This window comes from Danio aesculapii, chromosome 16 (genome assembly GCF_903798145.1).
Source record: "Danio aesculapii chromosome 16, fDanAes4.1, whole genome shotgun sequence".
Lineage (NCBI taxonomy): Eukaryota > Metazoa > Chordata > Actinopteri > Cypriniformes > Danionidae > Danio > Danio aesculapii.
In genome coordinates, this window is record NC_079450.1 from 53,572,114 (window position 1) to 53,590,973 (window position 18,860).

Consider the following 18,860-nt stretch of genomic DNA (forward strand, 5'->3'; position numbering starts at 1 on the left):
ATATATATATATATATATATATATATATATATATATATAATATATATATAATATATATAATATTATTATTATTATTATTATTATTATTATTATTATATTTTTTTTTTACTAACTAATAAATGGTTTTTAGTTTTCAATTTTTTAAACTTCTATTAAGATCACATTTAATACATCTTTACTAAATAAGTCTTTTTTTTCTAAACTAAATTTTTGTAATCCCTAACATTTAAGCTGTATAATTTTAATTTTTAATATTTAACTTATCACTGTTGAGGCTTAAAATCTTTAAAAAAAAATTCTTTTTTTTTTTATTTTTTATTTTTTTATCATGCAGGTTTTGTTTAACTGTGATAAAACATTATTATTGTTATCGTGCTAAATAAGGGCGTACTCACACTAGGTACAGTTGCCTTGAACTGTGCTGGAGCGCACTTGTCCACAATCCCCCTTGGCCTGCACTCACATTGCATTTACCTTCTGTTTACCAAAGCCAAACCAAAGTGTTATTACGACCATTAATCAGGGGGGATTTTTTGTGATTTAATATGATTGATTTTGCAGTGGTAATTCCCAGATATTTGCGTACAATTTTGCGATTTAAAAATATATATATAACAATTTTTTTTATTTATATATGTATTTATTAGGTAGCTTACTATGTTTGGTGTGCAATCTGACACAATGACAAAAATCATAAAAATAAAGCTTCTTTGTTTTGGTCTCTAAAACAGTAGGGATTAAGCCCTACCGTAATACCCCTAAAACATCGATTGCCGAAAAAACTCATCAATGGCAGGGACGCGTTTTCCCTCGTTAACTGCAGGTAAAGAGTTAAACGAAAACATTTATCGATTTTACGCGCATCACAATACCAGCCATACATGTAAAGCACAAATAATGTCCTTCAATTCGGTCACGTCCAGCCGCCGTCATCCTTAAACCAATGTCTATCCGCATCTTTGCGTTGACTTCACATGTAAATCGCTCGCACTTCGTCTGCGTCTGCACAGGCTGCAAAACAATTCTGCCCCCCTTCAATGTAATGTAACGGTTGTGACGTCATTTTTCGGGAGACACTCAAATACATCACGTGTGCTGCGTATGCAACATCTAGAAGTCATGTAAAACAATTAATTGCAAAATTAAATGAATCTAATTTGATTATATGGTTTGGAATTGGATGTTTTAGGAGATTGTTTAAATTTTTAGCAATTATTTTGCATTTTAAGAATTTTGCAGAATCGCAAAAATTAGCGACTTTTTCTTGATTTTGCGTTAGATTCAGCGATCATGGAATCGGAAAAACTAGGGGGTCTGACTAAGATTTTTTAAATGTTATTTAAAATGGAAATATTTACAATTTTACCACTATTTAGGTCACTTTTTGTAAACACATGCCTCTGAAACATTTGCATTTGTAATAAATCCTCTGTGTTTTATTTTTCTGCATATAACTGATACACAAGATAAGCGCATTTAATTGTAAACGTTTATTTTTTTGTGTATGTTTGCAAATCTTCTTTGGTTAATAGAAAGTGTGAAACGCTTTGAAGTTGAAATAGTTTGAAACATATCTTTGCATCATTATTTATTAAGTTTTAAGCTGCTCGCTTACGCATGAGCCCGTTTTACACAAGTAATGCGCGCTGCAGAAGTGCTATCAGCAGTAAAGTGAACGCCGGCCAGCAGTGTGACAGGAAATGAGGAGTGGGTGGATTGAGAAATGTCATGAGCTGCTTTGAATGTCACGTTACACGCACGCAAACCACGGGTGCCACCGTGTGAGTTACATCTCTGATCATCAACACTTCACCACCATCAGCAAGAAAATGTCCAGTGATAAACATCTGTCATATGCATATTTTAGATAAAGTATCTTTGCTCATTGTGTGAGTCTTTGTTTGTTGGCGCTCAAAGAAAATGCAGTTATACTAGATTTTAAGTCACATTACCTTTGTAACTATGTACTTACAGGGTTAGGGTTAGGGCATCTGCCATATAAAACATATGCCATAATAATTGGTGGTTCATTCCGCTGTGGTGGCAGCAAGTAAGTGAAGTACAATGCATTTACATTATAAACGCATTATATCAAATGATTATTATAAATGTACATGCATAGTAGTTAATATGACTTAAAGGTTAACCCTAAATGCAATCAAATTAAAAATTCTGCACTAAAAAGTAAAAGACATGTGCAGTTTATAATAAAATACACCGATGATATACTTGTTCAAGCGATAAACAGAAGTGTGTAATGTTGAACACTTCATGCACTCAAAAGAAGCAGCGTTTTTGGCTGTAGTTAGATTACTTGTGTTCATATTGAATTGAGCCAGATTACTATAATGGAGATGATGATGTCGCCTCCTGGTGGTGAATACGGTTGTATTCATGACTGTCAACTTAAAGTTTATTTATTTCAGTAATTCTGCAATCGTTAAATGACGAAACGGTGTTCTTTTTTCTTACCACACCAAACATTAAACTTTGGGACGACACTTCTTGGTGGAGTATTTAAGTGCCTAGTGCAGGGGTGGGCAAACTCAGTCCTGGAGGGCCGGTGTCCTGCACAGTTTAGCTCCAACCCTGATCAAACACACCTGCTTATAGATAATCAGTGATCTTGGAGACACTGATTAGCATGTTCAGGTGTGTTTGATTAGAGTTGAAGCTAAATTATGTATGACACCGGCCCTCCAGGACTGAGTTTGCCCACCCCTGGCCTAGTGTATTAGCGCATAGTGAACTCTATAGTGTGTCATTCGGGACGCAACTAGGCCTGTCTTATCGTGTGATACTTGGATACTTCTTCAATAATTTTTGCCGTTGCAATATATATTTACAAATTCACAAATAATGTTAAAGCCATTTTACAATGACATTTACATTCTACCTCACCGCTGTCAAAGTTTATAAGTGGCCATTTACCTAACAGTACCTTGAATAGTATTTATAATAGGACATTTACCTGCAGTTTTCCTGCAGAATGTCTTGATAAACTTTGGAAATCATGTTTTCGTTGATAACAGCAATCTGTCCAGGCCCTGAGGCAGCAAATCAGCCTCAAACCATGATGGTCCCTCTGCCATATTTTACAGTTGGGGTGAGGTTTTGATGCTGGTGTACCTTTTTTTCTCCACACATAGCGTTGTGTGTTCTTTCCCAAAAAAAAAATCTATTTTGGTTTCATCCGTCCACAGAATAGTTTGCCAGTGGTGCTGTGGAACTTAAATTTCAAATGTGCTGCAATGTGTTTTTGGACAGTGTATTGTTTTGCAATGTATTTAAACCAAGCGGCAACCTCCCGCTCTCCCTCGGGAAGCCAATACGGAAGTAACTGAAACTGCAGTTCATCAAATTTCCGCTAGTCCTGGCTCCATAATAGAGCAAATTTCAGTTGAGCCCACTGTTAGAATGGCCAACTTTACAGCAGAAAAAAAGGTGTTTACAGCCTGGTACAAAGAACGATTTTGGTTCATATAGCTATTATTACCCTCCATGACAACTGTGAGGGGGGTGAATTTTTTTATAACTCATCCATTTCCTTTATTTTAGGTTATATTAAGTTTGCATAATTAAGGGCGTGGCCACTTGAGTGACAGCTAGGTCTCGCTGGTCGCCGTCACTTCACCTCAGCTGAATCCGGCAGATTAGCCACTGATCTCGGCATATTCATCGTATTTTTGTTTTGTTTTATGTGGCTTTACACAGTCAGCTGCCTTTTGGACTTATTTCTTACAATTATCAGATGATATGGGATGCTGTGTGCACTTAATTGTGCTCACAAACCATTCACGTAGCCTCCGTTTCCCATGTGAGTAAAGTTATATTCTTGTATACCATCTCTATAAATGTATTTGTTTTATTTAAGTTCATTTATCATTTATAATGTTCTTTAGAGCTGTAATGCACTCCAGAATCTGACAGATTGATTAGCTGTAGGCTCTAGAACAGTCATCTGAAGCGTTATCATACAGTGTTATGCTGGAGTTCATCAATAGTCTTGCATTTACTAACACACACTATATCTGAAGTGTTTGGAAGTAATTCGCATTTTCCTCCTGTTGAAAAACGTCATAAGAACAATGTTTAGTGGCTCACTGTATTACTACAGTGTTTTTAAAAGTCTAAACAGTTTATTGATATAGTGTACAGCCAAGCACATGTGGTCAGAACACAAACGAGTCGCAGGTAATAAAGCATCAAGCGTTTCTCCCAAAGTAAAGTCTGTCTGCCAGGTCTAAGCAAAGTGACAGCAGGTGTCTGTAGCTCCGCTCACTCTCCGCCTCTTTGCCCTTGTTTGGTATCCCGCCGTGGGTGCGATGACGCGCGAACAAAATGGCGACGGTTGGCCGCGCCTACTTGTAGCTTCTTTTGCAGTGTTCAGAAACCTATGGGTGATGTCACGGATACTCCGTCCATATATTTTACAGTCTATGATTTAAACTACTGGACTTACTGGTGGACTTAAAACACAAATAAATAAACAATACAGAGTTTAATTTTGTTTCTTTTTTTTTTCTCTATCTCAGGTAAAGAGATACCAGTGTCTGTTCGAGGGCTGTACGCGCACCTACAGTACGGCAGGAAACCTGCGCACCCATCAGAAGACGCACCGCGGTGAATACACGTTTGTTTGCAACCAGCAAGGCTGCGGCAAAGCCTTTCTCACATCTTACAGCCTGAAGATCCACGTCCGCGTCCACACAAAGGAAAAACCCTTCGAGTGTGACGTCCAGGGCTGCGAGAAAGCCTTCAACACTCTGTACAGGTGAATATGAGCATGATGTTTTACACTGACGTGGTTTGGGAGCTGCTTCTGTCCTGTGGGATTTGTTGTTAGACAGCAGCGGTACTGTATGTATGGGTCTCACAGAAGCTCATCCTCATGTGACTGATAGCCTGAAGCTGCTAGCATCTGTTTGCCAATACAGCGCTCTTTATAAACCTACATGCAGATATGCATTTGTGTGCTGTTTCATGGGGCAGCAAAGAGTCATGAGTCACTTTGTATGTGGTATTATATATTATTAGTCACTTTTGTTTCTGGGAGGGTCTCTCAGGGTCACTGCGTTCAAATTGAGTAGTCCAAAAGAGTGTTGGAAACCGGTAACCATTGATTTACTATGGATATCAGTGGTAACCATTTTCCAACATTCTTCAAAATATCTTCTTTTATGTTCAAACTAATTTGAGTAGCACTTGAGGCCGTTTTAAATTCAAGGAATAGTTCTTCAAACAAGTAAGAATGTTTGAAATGGGTAACCATTGACTTACTATAGATATCAGATGTTACCCATTTCCAACATTCTTCAAAATATCTTCTCTTGTGTTCAAACAAATTTGAGTAGCACTTGAGGCAGATTTAAATTAATGGAATAGTTCATTAAAAATAAGTTTGTTGAAATGTGTAACCATTGACTTACTATGGATATCAGTGGTTACCAGTTTCCAACATTCTTCAAAATATCTTCTCTTGTGTTCAAACAAATTTGAGTAGCACTTGAGGCAGATTTAAATTAATGGAATAGTTCATTAAAAATAAGTTTGTTGAAATGTGTAACCATTGACTTACTATGGATATCAGTGGTTACCAGTTTCCAACATTCTTCAAAATATCTTCTTTCATGTTCAAACAAATTTGAAAAGCACTTGAGGCAGTTTTAAATTCAAGGAATAGTTCTTCAAACAAGTAAGAATGTTTGAAATGGGTAACCATTGACTTACTATAGATATCAGATGTTACCCATTTCCAACATTCTTCAAAATATCTTCTCTTGTGTTGAAACAAATTTGAGTAGCACTTGAGGCAGATTTAAATTAATGGAATAGTTCATTAAAAATAAGTTTGTTGAAATGTGTAACCATTGACTTACTATGGATATCAGTGGTTACCAGTTTCCAACATTCTTCAAAATATCTTCTCTTGTGTTGAAACAAATTTGAGTAGCACTTGAGGCAGATATAAATTAATGGAATAGTTCATCAAAAAATTAAGTTTGTTGAAATGTGTAACCATTGACTTACTATGGATATCAGTGGTTACCAGTTTCCAGCATTCTTCAAAATATCTTCTTTCTTGTTCAAACAAATTTGAAAAGCACTTGAGGCCGTTTTAAATTCAAGCAATAGTTCTTCAAAAAAGTAAGAATGTTTGAAATGGGTAACCATTGACTTACTATAGATATCAGATGTTACCCTTTTCCAACATTCTTCAAAATATCTTCTCTTTTGTTGAAACAAATTTGAGTAGCACTTGAGGCAGATTTAAATTAATGGAATAGTTCATCAAAAATAAGTTTGTTGAAATGTGTAACCATTGATTTACTATGGATATCAGTGGTTACCAGTTTCCAACATTCTTCAAAATATCTTCTTTCATGTTCAAACACATTTGAAAAGCACTTGAGGCAGTTTTAAATTCAAGGAATAGTTCTTCAAAAAAGTAAGAATGTTTGAAATGGGTAACCATCGACTTACTATAGATATCAGATGTTACCCATTTCCAACATTCTTCAAAATATCTTCTCTTGTGTTTAAACAAATTTGTATAGCACATGAGGCAGTTTTAAATTAATAGAATAGTTCATCAAAAAATTAAGTATGTTGAAATGTGTAACCATTGACTTACTATGGATATCAGTGGTTACCAGTTTCCAACATTCTTCAAAATATTTTATTTTGTGTTCAAACAAATTTGAATAAGGGATAGTTCATCAAAAAATGGTGATTTGAGTAGCACATGAGGCCGTTTTAAATTAATGGAATAGTTCATCAAAATTAAGAGTGTTTGAAACCTGTAAACATTGACTTACTATGGATGTCAGTAGTTACCAGTTTCCAGCATTCTGCAAAATATCTTCTTTTGGGTCTAAACTAATTTGAATAGCACATGAGGCTAAATAACAACCCCAAAAAAGACAAACACCTTGATTTATAATAACCATGTAATTAAGGTTATAAAAGCAAAAAAAACTGAACCGATATTTTTCAGCACATTTCTAATCATAATAGTTTTAATAACTCATCTCTAATCACTGATTTATTTTATCTTTGCCATGATGACAGTAAATAATATTTGACCAGATATTCTTCAAGACACTTCTGTGCCGCTTAAAGTAACATTTAAAGGCTTAACTAGGTTAATTAGGTTAACTAGGCAGGTTAGGGTAATTAGGCAAGTTATTGTATATCGATGGTTTATTCTGTAGACTATCGAAACAAAATTTAGCTTAAAGGGGCTAATAGTATTGACCTTAAAATGGCTTTTAAAATATTAAAAACTGCTTTTATTCTAGCTGAAATATCAGACATACTGTGAAAATGTCCTTGCTCTGTTAAAAAAAGAAAAAAATTCAGAGCCAATAATTCTGACTTCTTATATATATATATATATATATATATATATATATATATATATATATATATATATATATATATATATATATATATATAACAAACATACACCTAAAATGGCAGTGATTCAGAAACCATTAAATAATAAAGATGTAGATATTTGCACAAACTCTGATTCGTCATGGCACATTTATTTAGACTTTTGCACTTTATAAAATGGTTTGCTTTGAAGGTTTTAAATATAAAAACAGTGTAGGTGTTGCTTTTAGAATTATACGTTAGTTTCTACTTTAAAGCAACTCTGTAGCAGAACAGAAGAAGTAAACAAGAAGATTTCCGTGTCAGCTTAGGTGGGACCTCAGAGCAACACCTAACAGTTAACTGACACATTAACAGTTAATTAACAATAACTACATAATAGACATGAAGCATTTGACGTTTAAAGGTGTATACCAGCCGGGCCACTTCAGAAACCTCAAGCAAACGTAGTGTTGGCCAAATTTGCTTCCATCTGTCTTTAATGTGTGTGTCTGTGCATGTATCTTTGTGTTTGTGTGTTTGCCTGAACCTTATATTGCACTGGTATATTTTTGGAAAAGGCTAAAAATACATTGTATGGTTCAAAATTGACTTTTTATTTTATGCCAAAAATCATTCAAATGTTTAAAGGGGTTTTCTCTATATTTCAGTATTTCAATTTAGATTTTTTTCGATTTATTTATACTTTTATATGCTTTTTTATTATTATTATTTCTTCTTCTTCTTCTTATTCTTCTAGTTATTATTATTGTTTTAGTTATTTATTATTATTATTGTTCTTTTAGTTATTATTATTATTATTATTTTATTATTATTATTAATATTATTTTAAATATTAGTTTTATTTACGTATTGTTTTATTATTTATATTTATTAATATTTTGTTTCATTTATTATTATTTTTATCAATTTATTATTATTATTATGTGTTATTTTATTTATTTATTATTTTTATTATTATTTTATTTATTTATTAAATAGTTTTATTAAAGTTTTATTTATGTATTGTTTTATTATTTATACATTTTTTTAATTTATTCTTTTTTTTATTTATTTTTTATTATTATTTTATTTATTAGTATTTTTATTAATTTATTATTATTTATTTTATTTTTATTAATTTATTATTTCATTTATTTTTATTTATTATTATTATTATTATTATTATTATTATTGTTATTATTATTGTTATTATTTTATTTATTTATTTTCGCAATCTCAAATTAACGTTATTTAAATAGTTGCATCTCTGCCAAATATTGTTCCATAGCAAACCATACATCAATGGAAAGCTTATTTATTGAGCTTTCATGTCTCATAAATCTCAATTACAAAACATTTAACCTTATTAAGTTTTGTAATCCAGAGTCACACACATCTTGACAAGCAGAAGTGAGGATCAGTCATGATGCTTGAAACAAAAAACTCTTAAAGATCTCGTGAAGTGCTTTAATATGCATTTTTTATTCAATGTTTGACATAATCTCAGCAGAACCTTGAAGAGAGGGCGGGACATATAGTAGCCCCTCCCCTTTAAAAAAAAAACATCCAATAGTGTCACAGCTCTTCCAGTGAGATTGAATGAGCTCTAATGCATTGAATGAAAAGCAAATGAGAAGCTTCTTTAAGGGGGCGGGGCATGTCAGATACTAGAGCGCATTTGATTGGTCACAAGATTTGATGAGAAACTGAAGTATGAGGTGGTGTCAATTCATTTTGATCCATTCAGGCATGACAAAATGCAAGCTTTTAGATGTTTATATCAGTTTTATGTCTTCTAAATGCAAATTATGTCACCGTTTTGGGGCACACTAGTGTATAGATATCCTTAAACGATTGGAATTTGTACTAACGTTAGTTCAATTTTATGATGGGACATTTTAAATGTGTATTTGTATGTCAGAATGCTTTAATTATTGAAGATTAATGGCCCTAAATCCTAAATTTGAGCAGTACCTGAAGAACTGTTTTGACTTCATGAATGATACATAATTAATTCATTCCTACTTTGAATGAAACATCTGCTGGTTGTGTGATCCTGAATAATTCTGTGTGTCTCTCTCATCAGACTGAAAGCACACCAGAGGCTGCACACCGGGAAGACGTTTAACTGTGAATCAGAGGGATGCACCAAGTACTTCACCACACTCAGTGACCTGAGGAAGCACATCCGCACACACACGGGCGAAAAACCCTTCCGGTGAGCCTTTCACATTGACAGGACTTTAATCAGAGTTGATTAAGTCGTTATTTAGTCAGAAAACGTCTGGACTCGCTATTGAAATACATGGTTTTCTGCATCAAAATAAAAATACATAAATAAACAATCTATATGGTCATAGGCAGGCCTTAAAATTGTATGATGGAATCTCAGATAAACAACATCACATGTCATCTCTTATTATTCACTAAGTAAAAATGAAAGCATGAAATGATTAGGCCCACACGGAATCTGCACCATTCACTTTTTATGTTTATTTCAGTAATATTTTTGAATCATATACAAATGTTTAGATCATTTATGTACAATGCAATTTGTAAAGAAATACTATCTGTCTTTTAGTAGATATATTATATGAGAGACCTGCTGTAGCTTTCTTTGCTAAACAGGTAGTTCTGAGTGAATTGTAAACCTTAAATAAAAGTTATTTTATTTCATTGTATGTGTATTTTTAGCTTCTACAGTCTTAATATCGTTCCACATATATCCAGAGATTTAACTTTTTTTTTTTTTTTGGTTCAATTATTTTGCACATTTTAAGACCTGCCAAAAATCTGATAATTTTTCTATGTGCTGATTTTAGTTTAAAGGTGCTGTATGTAAGTTTGACTCTTCTAAAGCATAAAAATACCGTGTTATGTTTGCAGATATTTCAGAAGCATGCTGAGTGAACATTCTTGTTTATCTGAAATGCTAAAGTCAGATATTCTGCTTTGAAAATGTGCTGTCTGTGCTGGAACGCTGTCCTTGATTTGGTTCATTTAACCAGTCTAATGCCAGTTTATTCAATTATATTTCTATATTAAACTTCACTAATATCCGCAGACAATGACGTCTTCGTTGGCCTGTCCTATACATAGTCTTTCAGTATTTCCAATAAAAGGTATTTTATTATCAATAATGGAAGTGGATCAATCATTTTTAATTTAACGCAAAATAATCGCAAAAAAATGTCGTAAAACGTCCAATTCCAAACCATACAATCAAATTAGATTTCACTTGGCAATTTATTGTTAGAGCTTATTGAAAACTCTTTCCTGTCATTGACGAGTTTTATGGCAATCCGTGTTTTAGGTGTATTACGGTAGGGGAAGCCCTAACACATGTCCTGGGTGAGGTACAGATGCTCCTGGGAGTAAAATCTGAAAGAAAGTAAGATTGTGGATAAAGAAAACAGTTATACAACCTCCCTTTGGCTTAATCCCTATCGTTTTAGATCTGTTTTAGATCTTGTCTTGTAAACAAAATAAAGAAGCTTTATTTTTATGATTTGTGTCATTGTGTCAGATTGCACACCTAGCATAGTAGGCTTCCTAATAAATGTATATAAATCAAAAAGAAATTATATTTATATATATTTTTTTTAAATCGCAAAATTGTACGCAAAATTCTGGGAATTACCACTACAAAATCAATCATTTTAAATCACAAAAATTCCCCCCAAAATTTGGAAAAACTAGGGGTCTGATTAATGGTCTTAATAACACTTTGGTTTGGCTGAAGTAAACAGAAGGTAAATGCAATGTGAGTGCAGGCCAAGGGGGATTGGGGACTAGTGCGCTTCGTCACAGTTCAAGGCAACTGTAACTAGTATGAGTACGCCCTTATTTAGCACGATAACAATAATAATGTTTTATCACAGTAAAACAAAAACGGCATGATTAAAAAAAAGATTTTAAGCCTCAACACTGATAATTGATAAATATATATAATTTTTTATATTTGTATATAAATAATTTTATCGCAAAATTGTCCCCAAATTTCTTGGAATTACCACCACAAAAGTGTTATCATTTTTATCGCAAAAAATCACAAAACAATCATGAAAAACTAGGGAGTCTGATATTAAACCTCTTTAATATTATTAAATGTAGATGCTGAATCACTGATATCTGTTGGTTTGCACTGAGTCACAGTTCTGAAGTTCAATTTCAGATGGTTTATTTTATTTTCCAGATCTGAGGTGAACTATGTGCTGCTGCTTTCATGATGTGCCAATAAATGTCATGTAAAATGGCATTCAAACTCGCATTATTAGCATTTAACTCTGGATAAAGCACCAGATGTGATCATTGACAGTTTATCCTGTTGTTCAGATGCAAGAATTAGGAGCCGTTTCTAATGTATCAATTCGAGGTGTTGGTTAGGACAAAAACTCATTTTAAAATGGAGAATATTTCTTCTATCGCGTGCCCTTGCTTTTATTTAGAACACGATTAAAATCAGCCTTTAGGCTCAATCATCAGACTCGCTCCTGTTGGTCCTCAATCTGGCAACCTGCGCTTGCATTTGTTTGATCAATGAATGCAATACCTAGTTCAACCACAGGGTGGCAAACTTACATACTGCACCTTTAATATGGTGTCCAAACTTTTTTCCTGGGTCTGTTTCATTAATGTGCAACAAGGGTCAGTTCACCCAAAAAATGAAAAGGATCTCATTTATTCATGGTTTTATACATTTATGAGTTTCTAAAAACAAAAGAAGATATTTTGAAGAATGCTGGGTGTTGGCGTCCATTTACTTCCATGGTAGGAACAAAAATGACTATAGAAATTAATTTGTTCTCAGCAACCAGCATTTAAAAAAATATCATCTGTTGTGTTGAACAGAAGGAGGAAACTCACATAGGTTTTAAATTAGTGAAGGGTGAGTAAATGATGACAGAGTGTTCATTTCAGCGGGAACTATCCCTTTAAATCAGGGGTCACCAAACTTGTTCCTGGAGGACCGGTGCCCTACAGATTTTAGCTCCAACTCTAATCAAACACATCTAAACAAGCTAATCAAGGTCTTACTAGGTATACTTGAAACATCCAGGCAGGTGTGTTAAGGCAAGTTGGAGCTAAACTCTGCAGGGACACCGGCCCTCCAGGACCGAGATTGGTGACCCCTGCTTTAAATAAACAATCTGCTTCGTGATACATTTGGATACTGCAGTCAAGTCGGAACACACAATAATAATGAACATAATACGGTGTCTGCAGGTGTGATCACGATGGCTGTGGTAAGGCTTTCGCTGCTAGTCATCACCTGAAAACACATGTACGGACACACACTGGTAAGACACTTTCAGTCTGTCAAAGGAATGATAAAACGAATGCAGTACATAAAAATTTAGATTTGTGTGATAATAAATGTTTATAAGTAATGCTGTTACTCAGCTATTTAAATATTTTATGTTTATGTAATTAATAAAAATGACTTTCTGTATATCATTAAATCCTCTCTGTATATCATAAACAGTCCTGTAGCATGGTTTCAATAAAAATATTTAGCAACATACACCATGTTTAAACTTGACCATGATATGAAATGTTTATTAAGCAGCAAATTATCTTTGAAAACTAAGCTTTGGCTTTTTTTTAATAATAAATACAGGTTTTCAATACAAGATAAATATTCAGTTTTCAATTAAAAAAACTGTCATTTAATTCAGAACAATATTTCGTTCTGTTGCAGTTTTATTGTGTTCTTGCCCAAATGAATACTTTGATATGAAAGCTCTTTCCAAAGAATTTACCAGCATTAAACTGGTAGCATCAGTGGAAATGTATTATATGAATACTATATCAAATAACTGCAATAATTACATTTTTTGTTAAAGTATTTTAAGGAAAGAATTTACAACCCCAAATCAGAAAAAGTTGGCACTATGGAAAACGCAAATCGAAAAAGAACGTATTGATTTCTAAATGTCCTTTTACTTGTATTTCACTGCAGACAATACAACTAACATTATTTATTGTGTTCCTCGTGATTTTTATTCTTATTTTCTTCAAAGAAACATGTATTCCAATTTTGGTTCAGTTGGAGCAGTAAAGCATTTATTTACCCCTTTGGGATGTTGCTATTCCTTTTCACAACACTTAAAAGACATTTCGGGATGAAGACACCAAGTGAAGTTTTTCAGGTGTAATTTTGTCCCATTCTTGCTGTAAACAAGTCTTAAGGTGGGCAACACAACACATTCTCTATTAGAGACAGGTTGGGACTGCAGACAGGCCAGTCAAGTACCTCTATCCTCTTTCTCCTTCCAAAAGAAGGCTGCATATTGTGCTCCAGAATCTCTATGTACTTTTCAGCATTAATGGTGCATCACTGAAGTGCAAGTTACCTTTGCCAAGGGCACTGACACAACCCTATACAATGACAGACCTTGGCTTTTGGATTTGTTTCTAACAGTCTACATGATCCTTATTTTCTTTGGTCTGGAGGACACCACGTCCATTTCTCCCAAAAAAATGCTTGAAATACAGATTCATCTGATCACAGTACATGTTTCCAAAGTATGATGGTCCATCCCAGATGCCTCTGAGCCCAGAGAAGTCGGCGCCGCCTTTGGACACTGTTAGCATAGGGCTTCTTTTTGGCAGAGTACAGTTTTAAATGGCATTTGTGGATGTAACTACGTGCTGTGGTACTTGACAAAGGTTTGCCAAAGTAGTCCTGAGCCCATGTGGTGATATCGCTTATAGATGAATGATGATTCTTGATGCAGCACCGGCTGAGGGATCGAAGATCACAGTGTCCAGCTTAGGCTTGCGCCCTTGTCCTTTACACACTGAAATTCCTCCAGATTCCTTGAACCTCTTAATGATGTTATTCACTGTTGAAGGTAAAATATTCAAATGTCCTCCTCTCTTTCTTTGAGGAACATTTCAATAATTTTCTCACATATTTGTTGGCAAACTGGCGATCCTCGGACCATCTTTTCTCCTAAAGGACTAGACCTGTTTCAAATCACATCATTATTTAACTAATTTACCTGATTACTAGCCCAAAACTGCTCCTGTTCCAGCACTGGTTGAAATGTGTTGCAAGAACCCCAATTGGAATATGTGTTTATTTTGGGGGGGAAATCATGAGGAACACATTAAATAATAGTTGTTGTATCGTCTGCATGAAGTAAAGTAAATTTAGAAATCACTTCTTTTTTATTTGCATTTTCCATACTGTCCCCACTTTTTCTGATTTGGGGTTGTATAAAATGATACAAACTGAGATAATAATAAAAACTATTTTTATTTTATTTTATTATGTTTTATTTTATTATTATATTATAATATTATTATATTATATTATTATATTTTATTTTATTTTATTATGTTTTATTTTATTATTATATTATAATATTATTATATTATATTATTATATTTTATTTTATTTTATTATGTTTTATTTTATTATATTATAATATTATTATATTATATTATTATATTTTATTTTATTTTATTATGTTTTATTTTAATATGTTTTATTTTATTATTATATTTTATTATAATATTATTTTGTTATATTATATTTTATTATATTATTATATTTTATTTTATTATATTATATTTTATTATTATGTTTTATTATATTTTGTTTTATTTTATTATATTATATTGTCTCTTTTTTTGTGCAGAATATTTATATATAAATTATTTCCTATACTGGAAAAAGCCCTCCAAAAAAGCAAAATGCTTAAAAATGACTAAAACTTGCCCAACACACAATTGTATCCACCAAATATCTGGTTTATATCTCTGTCCAAAGTCACTTATGAAATAGTATAATATATATTCATAGGGGAGAGAATCTTTCCAGTTCATCTCTTAGCATCTCTTCTTCTGTTTCAGGAGAGAAGCCGTTTTTCTGTCCCAGCGACGGCTGTGAGAAAACCTTCAGCTCTCAGTACAGTCTGAAGAGCCACATCCGGGGTCACGACAAAGGCCCATCGTTCACCGTGAGCGGTCATCCACTGTCAGAGGTGCTCACACACTCATATACACACACTCACAGCCCTGCTTTATTACTCACTCACTTCTAAACACTTGCTGTATATTTTTTGATGAACTATCCCTTTAAGTGTTCTTCTTATGTTGCAGGATGCGAATCATTCGCTGTGCCTCAGTGATTTGAGCCTCATTTCAACAGACTCTGAGCTCCAGGAGAACCACAATGTGAGTTTCATCCTCACTCACACAGAGCTGCTTTCATTCCTCTGTCAGATACCAGTTCATCTCAGCACATGTTGATGTTTCAGTCTCAGGGTTTGGATCTGAACAGCGTCACCCCGATACGAATCTTTGAGCTCATGTTCCAGAGTCCAGAGAACAGCGTCAGCGAGGACGACCCCAAACCCACAGGTAAGATCTGTTAGGGGACACGGTGTTCAGATTAGAGCTGCACATTATATCATTTCAGCATCAATATCGCAATGTGCACATTAGCGTTGGGTTGGACAGTTTATCAAGGATGTCCCACTGGATCGCGTCTCACTATAATTGTTAAACGTAATATTTAATTAATCTTGGATTTGCAACCAAGTATTAAAAAGTAAAAGTTTGATTAGTGATTATTATTCTGTCTAATTACTTTTGGACCCTTAACAAGTGGGAGGCACATTTGCAAACTGTTGTAATTCCTACAGTGTTCGCCTGATTTGAATGTAAATACCCTCAAATTAAAGCTGACAGTCTGCAGTTAAAGCACGTCTTGTTCATTTCATTTCATTTCAAATTGATTGTTTTGGTGTATAGAGCCAAAAATGTTAGAATTGAGTCGATGTCCGAATATTTATGAACCTAACTGTATGTGAACCTGGACCACAAAACCACTCTAATGTTGCAAGGATCTATTTTTTTGTGATGGCAAAAAACACATTGTATTGGTCAAAATGATAGATTCTTCTTTTAAATCAAACATAATTAGAATATTAAGTAAAGATAGTGTTCCATGAAGATATTTTGTACATTTCTTACCATAATTATATCTATAAAGCTATTTTTGATCAGTAATGTGCATTGCTAACAGCTTTAACGTGGAAAACTTCATGCATGATTTTCTACTTTTATTTAAGAGTCTTGTATCTTGTCCAAATATAGTGTTATCTTGGCCAAAAATTGTCCGATCCTAATGAAGTTCACATTCATGGAAAGCTTATTTATTCAGCTTTCAGATAATATATGCGTCTGTAAATGTACACTTATAACCGATTTTGTGGTACAGGATCGCATATTTTGACAGCGTGTTAAAAGATGTTAGTTGCATCTTAGAAATATGCTAGCGAATGGTAAACGTTGTATTAAAACTACTAAAAGCAGCAATGCATTGCTGATCATATTAACAGTGTGTTAAAACATGCTAGGAATATGTTTTAAGTTATAAGTTATATAAACATGTTAAACACAGTGGCCCTTATGTGCAGTTACTGTGGATGTGTATTAGCCAGTCTGGTTTTGAACTGTCTTGTCATTATAATCTCGCTATGCTTAAAGGGATGGTTCACCTAAAAATGAAAATTCTGCCATCATTTACTCGCCCTTTATTTGTTTCCTTTATGAGCTTTTTTCTTTTGTTGGCCACAAAAGAAGATATTTTGAAGAATGCTGAAAACCTGTAACCATTGACTTCTATTATAGGAAAAAAAATACTTTGGAAGTCAGTGGTTTTTAGCTTTTTTCAAAATATCTTCTTCTGCGTTCAATGGAAGAAAGAAACTCAAAGATTTTAAACAACCCAAGGGTGAGTAAATAGTGAGTAAATACATTTTTTGTGTGTGTGCACTACCCCTTTAAGGGCTGGGACTTCACATGTGAAATATAATTTCGCATAGATCTGCAGATTTTATTATTTTTATACAACTGTTACGGCCCAAAACTCAAAACTGGCTCGAATAATAACATCAAGATTTGAGCTGAACATATGAAAGAACACAGACGCTTGAATTAATAAATTGACGTCCGGTCAATAAAGCTTTAATTTCCATAAATTAAATATTCCAAAACAATAACAAATATCATGTAGACAGGTAGGGTAGCTAAGAAAACAGGTTCCTGACTATAACTGTTTTAAATGGACGGATCTTAACTACAACTCCCGTGAAAGGAATAAAAACAGGCGAGTCTTCCTTCGCTAGTTTTGCTTTCCTTCGCTAAACTAAATAAATACCAAACGTGCCTATGTAAAAATAATCCAGTACCTGCTACGAAAATCAAAGTATCAAAATAAACAAACTAGTGAACACATTAAGAAAACTACAGAATCAAGAAAGTTAACAAGAACAAAACTCTAAAGAGAGCAGCGTGTAGATGGATCGCCTAGCATGCAGAGCCTGAGAGCAAGCCACCACCTAGCAGAGAGAGAGAGAGCGAGAGACTGAGCCGCCATTGCTGTCAGCCTTATATACTGGGAATCCCCAGTGACGTCACGGGCGTCGTCCAATCGTGGAAAAGCCGTGTAGAAACCTCCACCTACAACTCAAGCGCAACAAGCACATACCCGCAACAAATAAATCAATGAATTAAATAAAACACAGACCCGCGTAACAACAACACTCTGCCCAGAAATGATCGAAAAAGCTGATTATGTCTAACCCTGCCGATCACATGTTTGATATCAGTCTTCTGTTTCTCCAGAAAGCCTAGCAGAGGCTTTTGGGCTTGAGCCGTCGCCTCAGTCGGCCCCTGCAGACGCGTCCACTCATCCAGCGTTCCCTCAGCCTCCTCTATCCACCTCTTCCTCTACCTGCACCATCACAGCTCCTGCTCAGGAAGCTCAGACTCCTCCCACAACACAGCAAGCCCCGCCCCCTGCTGTCAGCAGCTCGTCACAGACCTCCTCTTTCACCAGTGCTCCACCCAGCTCGTCACAGCCTGCAGAGGTGTCGTCTCCATCTGCACCCTCAGCCGCTCAGCACTACATGATGGCTCAGCCGGTGTCGTCTCCATCTGCAGCCAGTGTCTCCAGCGTGCCGGCTGGGACAGCAGAGGTGACGGCCGCAGTGACGCACACAGTGCCTTTGGCTGCTCCTCCTACAATCAGCATCGCCCCCACACTCGGCCTGCAGCCCAGCCTCGTCATGTCAGACCAGAACCTGCAGTGGATCCTCAGCAGCGCTGCCAGCGCACAGCAAAACCCCGAACAACAGGTCTGAATACTGATTCTTGAAACAGGGGTCTCAAACTTTGTTCCTGGAGGACAGTTTAGTTCCAAACCTGCTCCAACACACTAACCTGTAGGTTTCAATCAAACCTGAAGGACCAGATTAGTTTGATCAGGTGTGTTTAATTAGGGTTAGAACTAAACTGTGCAGAGCTGCAGCCCGCCAGGAACTGAGTTTGACACCTGTGCCTTAAAGCAGTGTTTCTCAACCACGTTCCTGGAGGATCACCAGCACTGGATGTTTTGGATGTCTGTCACACCCATTACAGGCCTTTCAGTCTTTGCTAATGAGCTGATAATCAGAATCAGG

General features: G+C 34.8%; 1 protein-coding gene across 2 annotated transcripts in view; it reads left to right on the forward strand.

Moving 5' to 3' along the window:
* The window catches only part of mtf1 (metal-regulatory transcription factor 1), a 37,848-nt gene that overhangs the window by 15,656 nt on the left and 3,332 nt on the right, over window positions 1-18,860 (forward strand). For both annotated transcript variants that reach the window (XM_056476198.1, XM_056476199.1), the window contains 7 exons: window positions 4,536-4,774; window positions 9,467-9,598; window positions 12,607-12,680; window positions 15,244-15,374; window positions 15,493-15,567; window positions 15,651-15,753; window positions 18,025-18,536. In XM_056476198.1, coding sequence (XP_056332173.1) covers window positions 4,536-4,774; window positions 9,467-9,598; window positions 12,607-12,680; window positions 15,244-15,374; window positions 15,493-15,567; window positions 15,651-15,753; window positions 18,025-18,536 — 1,266 coding nt within the window. The remainder of the gene's footprint in view (window positions 1-4,535; window positions 4,775-9,466; window positions 9,599-12,606; window positions 12,681-15,243; window positions 15,375-15,492; window positions 15,568-15,650; window positions 15,754-18,024; window positions 18,537-18,860) is intronic.